General features: G+C 44.7%; 1 protein-coding gene across 1 annotated transcript in view; it reads right to left on the reverse strand.

Annotated features, from left to right (window-relative positions):
- Positions 1 to 16251, reverse strand: part of ASPSCR1 (ASPSCR1 tether for SLC2A4, UBX domain containing) — a 110739-nt gene that overhangs the window by 54278 nt on the left and 40210 nt on the right. The window contains exons 10-12 of the mRNA XM_073606711.1: positions 8477 to 8543; positions 8305 to 8367; positions 4486 to 4538 (exon numbers count right to left, since the gene is read on the reverse strand). Coding sequence (XP_073462812.1) covers positions 4486 to 4538; positions 8305 to 8367; positions 8477 to 8543 — 183 coding nt within the window. The remainder of the gene's footprint in view (positions 1 to 4485; positions 4539 to 8304; positions 8368 to 8476; positions 8544 to 16251) is intronic.

The raw sequence follows: 16251 nt of genomic DNA on the forward strand, positions 1-16251 counted from the left end.
TGCATTTTTGGAAAGGGTCGGGGACTTTTTTTCATGCAAAAAGCAGCGTTTTGCATGTAATGGATTTCAATGGACAAGCATCAAAAACGCAAGTGCACCGTTTTTGCAGCGTTTTTGCAGCGTTTTTGCCGTTTTTTTTTTTTTTTTTTGTAATTTTTTTTAAGACTGTAAAAAAAATGAAAAAAAAAAACGCAAAACGCAAATCGCGGCAAAAACGCGGCAAAAACGCGGCTCAAAAACGTGGCAAGCATGAAAAAAAAACCTCCAAAAACGCTCAAAAGCAACATGCATAGGTGTGAATCGAGCCTAAGTGCCGGTTCACACCAGTGCGTGGTGCGAGATCGCATGTGATTCACACCACATGCGATGTCCCTGGGTTGCGATTTCAGCCATACAGATAGTATGGCTGATATCGCATCGCATTCGGACCAAACTCCCACAGGACCCTTTTTTTTGGTCCGCACCAGAATCAGATCACATTGGGGGTTCACACCATGCGATCTGATTCATGTCCGAACTGCCAGTTCGCAGTGCGATATGCGAGCTGAAATGGGGATGTCATTAACAATGTATTGGCAGTTCGTATATGGCAGTGTGAACTTCTGTGCGAGTCGGGTGCGATGCTGTAATATGAATTATCAGAACTGCATGGCCGCCTCAATACTATTTTGACTATTGCAACTCCCTCCTCATTGGCCTGCCTCTCCATAGGCTTCTCCCCTCTTCAGTCTATCATGAATGCTGCTGCCAGACTTATCCACCTTACCAACCGCTCAGTATCTGCCAACCCTCTCCTCCAATCCCCACACTGACCACCACCCCTCTCCTCCAATCCCTACACTGGCTCCCGATCACCCAGCGAATTAAATTCAAAATACTAACCACAACATACAAAGCCATTCACAACTCTGCCCCGAGCTACATCACCAACCTTGTCTCCAAATATCACCCAAATCATCCCCTCCGCTGTTCTCAAGACCTCCTACTCTCAAGCTCCCTCGTCTCCTCCTCTCATGCTCGTCTCCAGGATTTCTCCAGAGCCTCTCCCATCCTCTGGAACTTACTACCTCCACCGGTCCGGCTATCTCCTACTCTTGCTACCTTCAGGCGATCCCTGAAAACTCATCTCTTCAGGAAAGCCTATCACGTCTCCAACTAATCTACCACTTCCATCAGCTCATTCCCCACAGTTACAACCTTTTGTACCACCTGCCCCACCCTATTAGATTGTAAGCTCTTCTGAGCAGGGCCCACTTGATCCTCTTGTATTTTATTGTATTATAACTGTATTGTCTCCCTTTTATATTGTAAAGCGCTGCGTAAACTGTTGGCGCTATATAAATCCTGTATAATAATAATATTTGACATTAAGTGCCGGTTCACACTTGTGTGATTTGGGAACCCTGCAAATCCACTGCGGGTTCCCGCATTTCACAAGTGTGAACCGGCACTTAATGTCCAATAGTATTGAGACGGCCATGCGGTTCTAATAATTCATATTACAGTATAAATCTAGGTCAAACCAAAAATATATCCAGCGCACGAGAAAAAAAGGTATATGTGCGTTTTGTTTGCCAATCGGGAGATCTGAGAAGACCAATAACATATCCAGTAAGGAAAACAAACATCCAAAAGAAGTGGAGATTGAATGCGTGTGTCACTGTCTGCTCTTCCTCCTGGAGATCTAAGTACCCCTCTCCCCCCCCCCCCCCAATATACACAGTCTTCCCTCACGACAGGATGCGTCTTATTGCCCTCCGAGCCCCAGGGTAGGACCTCCCTCCTCCGGTGACACTTTTATTGAGTGGTTCAAGGTTCAGTGGAAGCGCCTCTATTAGGAACAGCAGTTATAGAAAGCTGGCCAAGAATAACAGAGCTGCCTGCAAGATGAAAGTAGGAGGCAGGAGAGGCTCCGCTGCCTGAGCGTTACGGAGAAGAAAGACCCCTTCACAGACTGCCAAGAGCTCAAAGCCCCCCTTCTCCTCCCAGGACCCTGGTCCAGGCTGAACACACAAACCTGGGGGGGCTCAGGTTACTACTGTAGAGGAGGATGGGGGGGGGGGGGGGACCTGCACAGCTGTGTCGTACTGAAAACAAACCACACCAAAGAACAGTGTGACCGGCGGGATGTGTATGGAAGACTTAGGGAAGACCAGGATCCTGAGCTAAAGACATACCAAGGAGAGGATCAGCATCCCTCAATGGAAAAGCATACAAATAAGATGTGTCAAAGAGAGTTGAGCAGCATGAACTTGTCACTCGAACCCAAGGGCCATCATTTTTTTACCTTAATGCATTCTATGCATTAAAGCAGAGCTCCGCCCACCGCTGCAAAAATTAAAAGCCAGCAGCTGCACATACTGCAGCTGCTGACTTTTAATAATCAGACACTTACCTGTCCTGGAGTCCAGCCATGTCGGCACCGCAGCTGATGTTTCCATCAGCTGTCAGATGCATACCGCCTCCATTGCGAGTAAGGGAACCCGGCAGTGTAGCCTTATGGCTTCATGCCAGGAATCTTACTGCGCACGCGCGAGGCTCCGCTCCTCTCTCCTACTGGCCCGGCAGCAGGGGAAGGAGGAGGATAAACGAGACCCTCTACTGCAACTAAATGCTTAAACTGATTGTGGACCACATCCCGATACATAGAGTCAAAACATGAATTCCTCAGATTGGGACTTTAACCACTTGCCGACCGCCGCACGCCGATATACGTCTGCACAATGGCAGCGGTGGGCAAATGGGCGTACCTGTACGTCCCCTTTAAGAGGCGGGGATAGCAGTCGCGCGCATGTGCCCGCCGTTATACAGCGGGACCGTGTCCGCGGGACCGTGTCCGCGGGACTCGATGTCCGCCGGTTTCCCGGCGATCGTGTCACGGAGCCTCAGAACAGGGAAGTGCCTATGTAAACAAGGTATTTCCCGGTTCTGGCTTGTGTCACGTCAGAGATCACCGCTCCCTGTCATCGGGAGCGGTGATCGCTGTCATGTGACTGGAAGCCCCCCCCCAGTTAGAATCACTCCCTAGGACACACTTAACCCCTTCATCACCCCCTAGTGGTTAACCCCTTCACTGCCCGTGTCATTTACACAGTAAGCAGTGCATTTTTATAACACTGATCGCTGTATAAATGACAACGGTCCCAAAATAGTGTCAAAAGTGTCCGATGCATCCGCCATATAGTCTCAGTCCCGAAAAAAAAAATCGCAGATCGCCGCCTTTACTAATAAAAAAAATAAATAAAAAATAAAAATGCCATAAAACTATCCCCTATTCTGTAGACGCTATAAATTTTGCGCAAACCAATCAATATACGCTTATTGCGATTTTTTTTACCAAAAATACGTAGAAGAATACATATCGGCTTAAACTGAGGAAAAACATGTTTTTTTATATATTTTTGGGGGGATATTTATTATAGCAAAAAGTAAAAAATAATGTGTTTTTTTCAAAATTGTCGCTCTTTTTTTGTTTATAGCGCAAATATAAAAAAACACAGAGGTGATCAAATACCACCAAAAGAAAGCTCTATTTGTGGGAAACAAAAGGACATCAATTTTGTTTGGGTGCAACGTCGCACGACCGCACAATTGTCAATTAAAGCGACGCAGTGCCGAATCGCAAAAAGTGCTCTGGTCTTTGGGCAGCCAAATGGTCCAGGGCTTAAGTGGTTAAAAGGGATCGTAAACCCTCGTGTTTTTTCACCTTAATGTATTCTATGCAGGCTCCCCAGCCCCCCCCCCCCCCCCTGTTTTACTTACCTGAGCCCCTTCATCTCTTCGGCGGGGACACGCTGTCCCTCTCTCCAAGGGGCAGCCATGGGCTCCCGCTACTGTCAATCAAATCCAATGACGCGGGGGGCGGGGCCAATTCCGGCATTCGTGTCTATAGACGCAAATGCTGGACTCAGGTGCGCTTCCGCAAGGTAACCCCTGTCCTCCTAGGGGGTTATCAGATGTGGGGAGGAGCCGCGAGAGGCGCCGGGGGAACCCCAGAAGAGGAAGCAAAACGAGCTGCACAGTGGAGGTAAGTATGATATGTTTTTTATTTAAAATAAAAAATAAAAAAAAAAAAACGATCCTTCACAATCACTTTAAAGTCTAACCTAGGATTAGGTTCCCCTGCACATTATATAGTAACAGGCATGAATCAAGTCCCTAGACACTAGCAATTAAATTAGGCAGATTTACATTAAATTTCGCTAATCATTAACATTAAGCCAAGTTTATATCATTTCAGGCAAGTCTGGGAAAATAAATGCAGACTTTAAATGCCTTCACACTATTTGGTAATGTCCATAGGTCTTGCAGCAGTTTATACTATTAGATAAGGAGAGAAGGACAATATAGGTCTCACATTGACCATTAAGTCACATGGGCCCTCCAATACTCGGTAATAATTACTCCAAGTCAGCATTGCTCCATTAAAATATCATGTTTCAATGGAGGGGAATGAAGATTTCTTTATATCAAAGACTTATTTACCTGGAAGAGAGTCTCCGAGTCATCCTTCAGCTCGGTTCGTGGGGGTGTGATAACTGCATAGAGAAGAAAAAACAGGTTAAGGTGACAGGCATTGTGTATGGAAACCTTCAGAACTTGTCTTATCTTATTGTCTCTAAGATCCCTTTCACACTGGGGCGCTTTGCAGGCGCTACAGCGCTAAAAACAGAGCCTGCAAAGCGCCCTGAAAGAGCCGCTCCTGCGTCTCCAGTGTGAAACCCCCAAGGGCTTTCACACTGGAGCGATGCGCTGGCAGGGCGCTAAAAAAAGTCCTGCTAGCAGCATCTTTGGTGTGGTGCGTATACCTCTCCTCCACCGCTCCTGCCCATTGAAATCAATGGGGCAGCGCGGCTATACAGATTAAAAGCGCCCCGCTAGCGGCCGAATACCTCCGCAAGTACGATGGTAAAGCGCCGCTAAAAATAGCAGCGCTTTACCGCCGATGTCGCACCCTCCCCAGTGTGAAAGGGGCCTTAGCTGTTCTTGTGTTGTCCCGATACCATTTTTTAAGACCGAGTACAAGTACTGATACTTTTTTTTTCAAGAACTCGCCAATACCGTTTACTGATATTTTTTTTTTAATGTCATGTGACAGTTTTCAAAGCACAATACAGACTAATGATATCTACTGGCACTGATTAAGCAGCACTGATGAGCACTGATAGGATTAGGTGGCACTGATATGCAGCACTGATTAACACCGATAGGTGGCACTTATAATGCAGCACGGATAGGATTAGGTGACACTGATGGGCAATAATATGCAGCACTGATAGATGGCACTGATGGGCAGGCACTGATATGCAGCACCGATTGGCAATTGCTGGCCTGACATATTAAAGGGGTTGTAAAGTTATTTATTTATTTTTTTTTAAAATAACAAACATGTTATACTTACCTTCACTGTGCAGCTCGTTCTGCACAGAGTGGCCCCGAACCTGGTCTTCTGGGGTCCCTCGGTGGCTGTTTCAGCTCCTCCCCGCAAGCATTTACCACCTTCATGCGAGCTCCCTCGCACGGTGGTGAGTGCTTGCTGGCGCGCTCCCGTGATACAGCCGGCGGCTATAGCCGCTCGCTGTATCACTCGGCTGCGCTGCTTTCAATCCATCCACTGCAGCCAATCAGCGACCAGGCTGAGCTGCAATGAAGATGACGAGCACGAGCAGCGAAGATTCGAGGCGACAGGTAAGTAAAACGGGGGGGCTGGGGGCGGCGGTACTGTCAAAAGTTTTTTCACCTTAATGCATAGAATGCATTAAGGTGAAAACATTTTTACCTTTACAACCCCTTTAAATGACATGAATGAGTAGAGGAAAGGAAGGATTTTGCAATGCTATATGGCATATAGAATTGCAATTTCCTTCCTTTCCTCTCATCATTCCTGTCATTTATCATATAGTATACGCTGCGAGGCCCATCTTAGTACACCCTGCATTCGGCAGTGTTTGATAACTCAGTTCTCAGTGCAGAGGTGGTGGGGGACAGATGTAACATCAGATCAATGCTGCATCCACCTAGGTGAGTTATAAGGCCCCTTTCACACAAGCGGAACGTTTTGTATGTTTTCTATCCATTGACGGATGAAAAATGGACATCAGTGCATCTCTATGGAAAAACGGATGTAAATGAACGATCATCCATTTACATCTGTTTATATCCACTTCAGTCAACATCTGTTTTCTTTTGGGTTTTTTTAACGGATCAATGCCCTATTTTTCTTTCATTAAAAAAAGCAGATGATCAGACTTGTCCTGACACGCCCCTACTGCACAGCTATTTACTGGGAAGATCAGTGTACTGCTGCTTCTCCTCCCCCAGCTCTCATGAAGCTGAGAACAGACTGAATGTGATCACTTACAACAAAGGGGAACAATTAAAATGTTTTTTTTATATCTATACAGAAAGGTTTTTGATTTAATTTCTATTGTAAACTAAATGGGTTGTTTTACAAGATGATCGTTTACAATCACTTTAAGGACTCTCGCTGGCAGAAGTAAAAGAAAGGATGAAAAACTGATGGACAAACTAAAGTAAACTTCATCTGTTTTTTTACTTTGCGAAAAAGTGACTGTACTGATGAAACGAACCTTCCGTATGTGTGAAAGCAGCCCAATGCCGCGTACACACGATCGGAAATTCGGCCAGCAAAACTCCAATGAGAGCTTTTTGTCGGAAAATGCGACCATGTGTATGCTCCATCGGTCTTTTGCTGGCAGAATTCCAGCCAGCAAAAGATTGAGAACAGGTTCTCTATTTTTCGGTTGGGAAAAGTTCCTATCCGAAAATGCGATAGTCTGTACAAATTCCGATGCGCAAAATTCCTACGCATGCTCGGAAACAATTTGACGCATGTTCGGAAGCATTGAACTTCATTTTCTCGGCTCATCGTACTGTTGTACGTCACCGCGTTCTTGACGGTCGAAACTTCAGAGAACTTTTGTGCGACCGTGTGTATGCAAGGCAAGTTTGAGCGGAATTCCGTTGGAAAAACCATCCAAGTTTTTTTCCGCTCGTGTGTACGGGGCATAAGGTTGTTTTTTTATACCCCATATTTCTCTTTTAAATACACTTTAAACAGGTTGTAAACCCCCCCAAAAAAACAACAACCTGTAAAACAAAGGCATAATAAGCCAGTATGCATCTCATACTAGCTCATTATAAAATACTTACCTTAAACCGAAGCCCACGCAGCGGCGCCCGCACACAGCTGAGACGGCTGACATCTTCCCCAGTGTTTCTTCAGGGTTTGCAGGCTCCGGCGCTGTGATTGGCCAGCGCCACGATGACGTCACTCCCGCGCATTCGCACGGGAGCCGCCCTTTAATGGCACAGGGCCCTGAAGAAACGGCACAGGCGGCAGTTTCTTCAGAGCACATGCACCGATGTTGTTGGCGGCGGCGGAAGAACCATAAATATCTCCTGAACGGTGCAAGTTTAGGAGATATTTGCAGTAACTATAGGTAAGCCTTATTATAGGCTTACTTGTAGGTACAATTAAAATGGAAGACCTTACTTCCTCTTTAAAGAAATTCTGCAAGAAATCTCTAAACTCTTTCCACTTATTAATGGAAAGGGGGAGCCAAGAGTTGTGGGGGGTCTGAGCTCTTATCTGAAATCAGCCACACAGAAGGGAACAGGTGTCAGTGATGAGTACTACCCTAAAGAGGTCTACTGACATTTGATGACAGCCCCCTAAGGGTCGGTTCACACATGGGCAACACGACTTAAGCGCGACTTTGTACCGCGACTTCAACGCGGCTTCAGCGAATTACGAGGCGACTTGAAGTCGCCTCCATGACAGGCGACTTCGTCTGTGACCAATCACGGGGCAATCAGCTCTCTGGGAGGGAGGGGTTTTCCCTGCAAAGTCGCTTGACTTTACAGAGAGATCCGACTTGGAGGCGACTTCCATTGATTTCTATGGTACAGGTCGCCTACCAAGTCGGATCAAAGTAGTACAGGGAGTACGCTCTGAAGTCGGAGCGACTTCAGTAGCGTCTATTAAGACGCTAGCGTTCACTCCCATTCAAACTATTTCTGGGGCGACTTGGGGCGACTTGAGGGCGTACAAGTCGGATCCCAAGTCGCCCCAGTGTGAACCGAGCCTCACTGAAACTTTCTATAAAGCTGGTCCCAGGAGAAGAGAATATAGGTTAGAAAGCTTACAGAACAATACCAGTACACTATCAGGAGTGGTATAATATCAATCAAGAATAACAGGCCTCTCGACATATACTTAGAAATATGAGAACAAATATTCAAGAAGTTAAATTTTGTATGTAAAAGATGTATGTAACATACACAGATAAAATGGAATCTCGGGTTCTTGCAGGTGGCTCTGGACAAACTCTCTCACTGCTCCAACTGCAAGTAGAAAAAAAACAAAAAAAAAGAGGGAAAAGACCATTTATTAAGTAGAAAAAAAAAACTGAAAAATAAAAAAAAAATTTAAAAAAAAGTAAAAAATGCATACTGGTTTCTGTAACTCGGAAAAATCCCTGCAAGATAAATCGATCTGGGAAGAGAACTCGAAGGACAACCTGCAAATTAAAATAAATATAATAAATCAAACTGAAGGTAAAGGGGACTATGCCACAAAAAAAGCACTTTGCACTATTGCAACCCGCCCTCCAGCCACCACCATCTGAAAACCTAACTTCTCTAATTGTTTATCTTTTTTTTTTTTTTAATTCTCACTCCATCCCACCCCTGCCTCCACGTGTACTACTCCTGAAGGATCCTATGGTATCCACGTCACATGTCTCAGAAATCATCACAGCGGCTGGAGGAGGAAAGACCAAGTGGCTCGTTATCAGGGCAGGGGCTGCTAGAACCCAGAAGAGACGATTGGCTCCTGATGACATAAAGGAAGATGGCGGCAAGGGGCCCCCCAAGTGAGGATTGGTACAGAACGCTGGATTTGCTAGGTGGGCGAGTATGCTTATTTTGAATAAGCCCAGTGAAAAAGGTATGAGGGGATTTAAGAAAAAAAAAAGAAACATGGGGAGAGGGGTAAAGTTCCTCTTTAAAGTGGTTGTAAACCCTTACATATATTCAGCGAAGTGACTGGTCTCAGGTGATACACAGAGATGAAACAAAGCCTCCTACATAAGTTGTATCTGTTTATCTGCAGTCTTCCCTTCTCTACAACTGTTCAGTGCAGACTTTATAAAGTTTGTCTGTGAACTAAAAAAAAAAAGGGGGGGGGGGGGGGGCGGAGAGCTGAAGTCACGCTCTGCAGAGCTCAGTGAGGAGAGCTCAGAGAGAGTTGATTGGAAGAAAAGGGATAAACCCCTTTCACACAGCACACAGGAACAGAGCCGAGGCTGTCAATCTGCCAGAGGTCCCTGACTTGTCACCTTTTTCCTCTTGGTGTCAGGGAAACTGGTCAGAAGTGACTCATGCCGATAGCAGAGGAACGAAGCAGCAGACAGAAATTACACTTAGTGCTCTTAATTGAGACAAGTACACACTATAAAAGGGATATGCTTTGTTCATTTTTTTCATGTCTAAGGTTTACAACCACTTTAAATTATACATATATTGAGGACATGCTTACAAATTACTCCCCACAAACCAATTAATCCCGTAAAGTGTACAATAGGAACACTGACCCTTGACATATCCTAGCCAGAGACTCAACACATCCCTGTCAGGGCTTCAAACATGTCTGTGCTACAAGGGATACCTTGCACTACTTCTGAAGTGAGTGGAAATATTTTGGTCGGTTAAAAAACATTGGAGATAATTTACTAAAACTGGGGAGTGCAAAATCTGGTGCAGCTCTGCATAGTAACCAATCAGCTTCCAGGTTTTTTTTTTTTGTCAAAAGCTTAATTGAACAAGCTGAAGTTAGAAGCTGATTGGCTCCCATGCACAGCTGCACCAGTTTTTGCATGCTGTAGTTTTAAGTGCCTTCAGAGTGATGGCCCAACCAACTAAACTGACTGTGGCCATGTTTCCTGATCAATAAAAAAAACTCTTACAGCTGTGTACATGCAGCCTTGGGCTGGATTCCCACCTATGCATTTTTAGTGCTTTTTGCATTTTGCAGATTTGCACTGCAGAACGTGTTTCATAGGAAACCATGTTAAATGGACCATAGTGCAAATCTGCAAAATGCAAAAAGCACTAAAAATGCATAGGTGTGAATCCAGCCTTCGTGATTTAAAACATGCCTGGGCCAAACATAGGTTCATCTTCAGAATCAAAATCCTGAATAAAATGGGAAGACTCGAAAAACCACTTGGCTTTTATTCCTCCCATCACTGTTCTATGTTGCTATGTAATGACAGATTTTGGGCATTTGTAGAAGCAACATTTTCCACAACTTTAATTAAAGAAACTCCATCTCTTTGCCCATTCAGGGCCAAATGACAGCGCCTGCTGAAAGTAAACCCCTCAAGCAATTCTATACTCTCCCATCCATTCCCCTACATCAGCTCCCTACTCAGTCGAATACCTTGTTCTGTTGCTCCTATCAGGGCTCCCGGGTAAGGGGGAACATATGAACTTCCCTATGTGGTGATGCTTGGACCTCAGCGGGCAACTGACAGGCCGGAGCACTGTCCATGGAGAAGGCAGGGCGCTGACACCATCCAATGCCAGGTGAACTCCCGACATGGCACCGCACAAGCTAAGTGAATATGCTCTGCTGGGGTTGGCGGACTATCAGAAGGCACTGTCACTTTACCCTGGATAGAAAAAGTGACAGTTTTCCTTTAAATAAATTAAATGTGAAGCTTTAAAACTGAAATCCTGATTAGATTACAAAGACATATTTACGAGTTCTGACAAGACTTATCAGCATAACATTTTTTAAAAAAATCCCCAGAGATCCAACTATAAAAATGTAATTGGTTTCACATTGCCTAGAGACTTTTATTCAGTGCAAATAAAAGGAGATCAAATCGCTTACATAAGAGCCATAAATCTGACAGAAGCAACCAAGCACAAAACGATATAAAACTTCCAAAAAGAGGTTTGACTTGCTGTTGCATAAGATTTAATAAACCCGTCTATTTACTCTATTTCAGTAGCTATGGCACTATTGATCTCCATCTTTGGCCAGGTTTATCGTTTGTCCTGAATGCCTCCTGAAGAACAGCTGTGCTTTTTTTGGGCCATGAGCCTTCTAGCTGTATATCTGCATTGTGAGATCATCTAAGGAACTGCCTCTGACTACTAGTCTCAGGCCTTGTTCACACCATACATGCAGAAAAACTGTTCGAAAAAAACATGCAAGTTTCACTTGCATGGAATATTTTGGCCTTTTTCACACCATGTGTAGAGACGTGCATATTTATTACATAGGTCTCTGTAAAGACACAAAGAAAACGACTGTATTTTTTATGTCCTGTTCACACCATAACACTGCTGTCATATGAGGGTTTTGTTCTGTGCAGGAATCTGCAACATAAATTCTTTGCAAGGGCACAAAGAAAACAATTGTTTTCGATGTGCCTTGTGCACACCACAATGTTGATATCAGGTGTGTTTTTTTTTCTGCAAAAAATCTGCACGATGTTGTGGGTTTGTGCCCTTACATAGACAGGTGCAGAAAAACGAATCCCCATTGAAAACATCATCTGTGACGAAACACGTCTGGGAAGGTACACACTGACGTCACCACACTGTTTGTGAGGAGGACGGGCTCCTGTGTTTTGCCGGCTGGCATTGTTTTATCCTTGTATATGTAAGTGCAATACTACCTTTTTTCTTCTGTCCAGCAGCCATCCTTGCAAGACAAAGGCCATGGCTAGGTTACAGCCAAATGCCTCTTTCTGCTTACTATCCGGTAAGCAGGCAATTTATACGGTGGTCGGGCACCGTTTCATAATGTGTGGAGTCACTGTGGTGTTATTCAAGAATTTAATTTACTTATTGTTATGGGCGCAGCTCTCCTCCGTTCTATCTGTTTATTTTGTGTGTAGACCACATTTGAGTTGCTGCCTTTGTTCTAATTTATTAAGTCTAGCGCAGTTTTTTTCTTTTTCTATGCAGAAAAACAAACGTCTCTAGCACAGATGAATTAGGCCTCTTAGGATCTGGAGTGAGATTTGGTGACGTCGCTCTGTGCTGTTCACAGTTCTCCTTGCTGAAGAGGAAGCTGTACCTGGGAACCTGCAGTGCAAGGATCTGCCTGCTTCTGCTTCATCCACTCTCTAGATCGGTTTTCTTCAATTTTTCTACTGCTTCTTGAAGATCCATCATGTCAAGTCATCATGTCTAAGTAAAAGCCCCGCCTCTATCAAGATGGCTGCATTCACACAGAGATGCGGTGCTGGGGGCAAGTCAGCAATGGGGAAAATATCAGCTGCAGGGAGCCCACAGGCAATAATGGGGACTAGTCCACATATACAAAGAAAAAAAAAAAGGCATTGCTTACATCAGGATCCCATGAAGAAGCTGAGGATGTGATGCTCAGGCTGGTGGTGTCTCCACTAGCACTCGATATATATAGATTCAAAAGGAATAAACAACAAGCAACTCTGTATCATCCCATTGCAGAAGTATGTATTGGTTACAGCGGGGGTAGGCAACCTGGGGCCCTCCAGGTGTTGTGGAACTACATTTGCCATGAGGCATTAGAAGGCTGGCGGTTACAGTTACTCCCAGAGGAATAGTTCTCCAACAACTGGAGGGCCCCAGGTTGCCTACCCCTGGGTTACAGGGTAAATACAACATGAATACGCTTATGCAACTCGGCCATGGGGCCTTAGTCATAGCCATGACTAAGGCCTCACAGCCAAAACGCGTAAGGGTATTAATGTTGTATCTACCCTGTAATAAATAAATACTTCTGCAATTGGATGATACAGAGTTGCCGGTTGTTAATCCCTTTGAATACTGAGGACTAGTTCTACGCCTTCTGTTTGCCTTTTTTTTTGGGCAAAGCTTCAAATAGTACAGGTCCTCTTTAAAACAAAGTCCCATATCTCTAGCCCAACTGGTTTCCTTAAAAAAATAATAAAAAACACTGGCAAAAAGAGATCGCATGTGATCTTGTCATAAAGGAGGATTGTGGGTAGGTACACACAGCTTAGAGCAATACAAGAAAAGCTAAAGAAACTGCAGGGAGTAGAAAAGGAGACGACAGAATATACAGTATATGGCAATTTGTCCAAGCAACACGACCAGCGCATTCAGAAAAGAATAAAAATAAACCTGAAGTTCTGAAACAAGAATATCTCCATCGAGGCCAACATATGGTGCCGACATACCTTCAAGCCTTTATCATTACCCATAAATATTTTTTATTGTACAGAACCCAGCATGCCATCAGAAAGATGTCTTGAACCTGATTTAGCAGCAGAAGCACAAAACACAGAATTGTTTCTAATTAAAGACCGCAAGAATTATCTCGAGAACCGGACCGCACAGGCCCCCTTCCGTCTAACAGCCTCTTCTTGGACTGATCTCCTAAAATAACCCCATTCTTTGCGACATGATGTTTTTCCCCTATTTAGCAGTAAAGACGTCGGTAACAGCCGCAATTATGGGAAACAGAACGTAAATACAAAAAAGGTTCCAGCAAGGCAAGATCAAAGTGGGGGTTTTGTACTGGAAATAGTCATTTCTCAGAATTAAAGCCCCGCTTTGATATCTCCTGAAATAACCAGAATTAGAATGCTGTGTGCCTGATTATGTGGCAATCTTCCACCGCACACAACACTGTAGAAGAGCAAACCTAAAAACGACAATTCAATACTTACAAAAGGCAAGTTCACTTACACAAACAGAGCTAATGTACAGGTACATCTCAAAAAATTAGAATATTGTCAAAAAATTATTTTATTTCAGTAATTCAATTCAAAAAGGTGAAACTCATTATTTAGATTCATTCCACACAGAGTGAAAATTTGAATATTACACAAGACCATTAAAAAAAGATTTTTCAATACAGAAATGTTGGCTTACTGAAAAGTATGTCCATGTACAGTACGGTATGCACTCAATACTTGGTCGGGGCTCCTTTTGCATGAATTACTGTGGCATGGAGGCGATTAGCCTGTGGCATTGCTGAGGAGTTATGGAAGTCCAGGTTGCTTTGATAGCGGCCTTCAGCTTGTCTGCATTGTTGAGTCTGGTGTCTCTCATCTTCCTCTTGACAATACCCCACAGATTCTCTATGGGGTTTAGGTCAGGCAAGTTTGCTGGCCAATCAAGCACAGTGTTACCATGATCAATAAACCAGGTATTGGTACTTTTGGCAGTGTGGGCAGGTGCCAAGTTCTGCTGGAAAATGAAATCAGCATCTCTATAAAGCTGGTCAGCAGAGGGAAGCATGAAGTGCTCTAGAATTTCCTGGTAGAGGGCTGCGCTGACTTTGGACTTGATAAAACACAGTGGACCAACACCAGCAGATGAGACGGCTCCCCAAATCATCACGGACTGTGGAAAATTCACACTGGACCTCATGCAACATGGATTCTGTGCCTCTCTACTCTTCCTCCAGACTCTGGAACCTTGATTTCCAAATGAAATGCAAAATTTACTTTCATCCGAAAAAAGAGGACTTTGGACCACTAAGCAACAGTCCAGTCCTTTTTCTCCTTAGCCCGGGTAAGATGTTTCTGACATTGTCTCTTGTTCAGGAGTGGCTTGACACAAGGAATGTGACAATTATAGCCCATGTCCTGGATACATCAGTGTGTGGTGGCTCTTGAAGCACTGACACCAGCCGTAGTCCACTCCTTGCAAATCTCCCCCAAATTCCTGAATGGCCTTTGCTTCACAATCCTCTCGAGGCTGCGGTTATCCCTTTTTTTTCCTACCACGCGTTTTCCTTCCACTCAACTTTCCAATAATATGCTTGGATACAGCACTCTGAACAGCCAGCGTCTATGGCAATGACCTTTTGTGACTTGCCCTCCTTATGAAAGGTGCCAATGACTGTCTTCTGGACAACTGTCAGGTTAGCAGTCTTCCCCATGATTGTGTAACCTACTGAACCAGACAGAGAACATTTAAAGGCTCAGGAAACCATTACAAGTGTTTTGAGTTAATTAGCTGATTAGAGTGTGACACCATGAGTCTACAATATTGAACTTTTTCACAATATTCTTATTTTCTGAGATACTGAATTTTGGGTTTTCACTAGCTGTAAGCCATAATCTCAAAATTAAAAGAAAGAAATGCTTAAAATATATCACTGTGTGTGTAATGAATCTATTTACGAGTTTCACTTTTTGAATTTAAATTACTGAAATTAAGTTTTTAATTGAATTCAAATTTTTTGAGATGTACCTGTATTCTACGCATTAAGGTAAAAAAACCTTCTGCATGCAGTTCCCTCCCAGTCCCACCAAAACACTTAACTGAGCCCAATCTCAATCCAGCGATGTGCACCAGAGCAGAGTACCTGTGTGCCAGGATGACGGTGCTCCTGCGCATTTGCAGGATTGACGTCATCCTGTGCCAGCCAATGAGGATGGCTGCAGCCTAACACCCGGTAGAAGCTGGGTAGGAGTTGCTGGTACCAGAGCCAGGGACATTCTAAAGGCTGAAGGTTGCTCCCCCCTCACTGCTGTCAATCAGAGCCAGTGAGGGGGGGGGGGGGGGGGCAGGGGGTGGAGCCAAGCCCCACTCAGTGTGTCTTATGGATAGCGGGGCTCAGGGGCAAGCACGCATAAGTGCCCTTATGACAAGCGGCTTGCTATGGGGACACTCCGCAGAGGGGAGGAGCCAGGAGCGCCAGCGGGAGACCCGAGAAATGTAGTCAAAAACAGAAGCCAGGGAATGGATGCCAGAGAGGGTAATCAGACAAGCCAGGGTCAGGAAACCAGAAGTCAGCGTAGTCAGGAGCAAAAATCAGGAACAGGGATCAGAAGTCAGCCAGGCCAAGTCATACACTGGAATGCACTGGAGATCATAGACCACGCAAGGACAAGGGGGAAATCAGTTAAGTAAAATGGGGCAGGCTGTAGCCTGGACCAATGACGCAGGTTAATGGTAACCAGATGAGCCACTGTTGAAACGACTGGTTGGTAATTAACCGACAGTTGTGCAGCTTTAGAGCACTGAAAGAAAAGAGCTGTTCGTAAAGTAGCAAGAGCCCAGCCCTAACATACTTATTCTACCATATCAACCACATCCAAAGTCAGATTTGGTGATGTCATTACTGTGCTGTTCATTGTTCTCCTTGCTGGAGGCTCCAACATAAGAAAGCAAAGCCCTGCCACCAAGATGGCAACCTCTACACAGGGACACAGTGCAGCACAGGGCATGGTAAGTCAGTAATGAGAA

Source organism: Aquarana catesbeiana, linkage group LG12 (genome assembly GCF_042186555.1).
Source record: "Aquarana catesbeiana isolate 2022-GZ linkage group LG12, ASM4218655v1, whole genome shotgun sequence".
Lineage (NCBI taxonomy): Eukaryota > Metazoa > Chordata > Amphibia > Anura > Ranidae > Aquarana > Aquarana catesbeiana.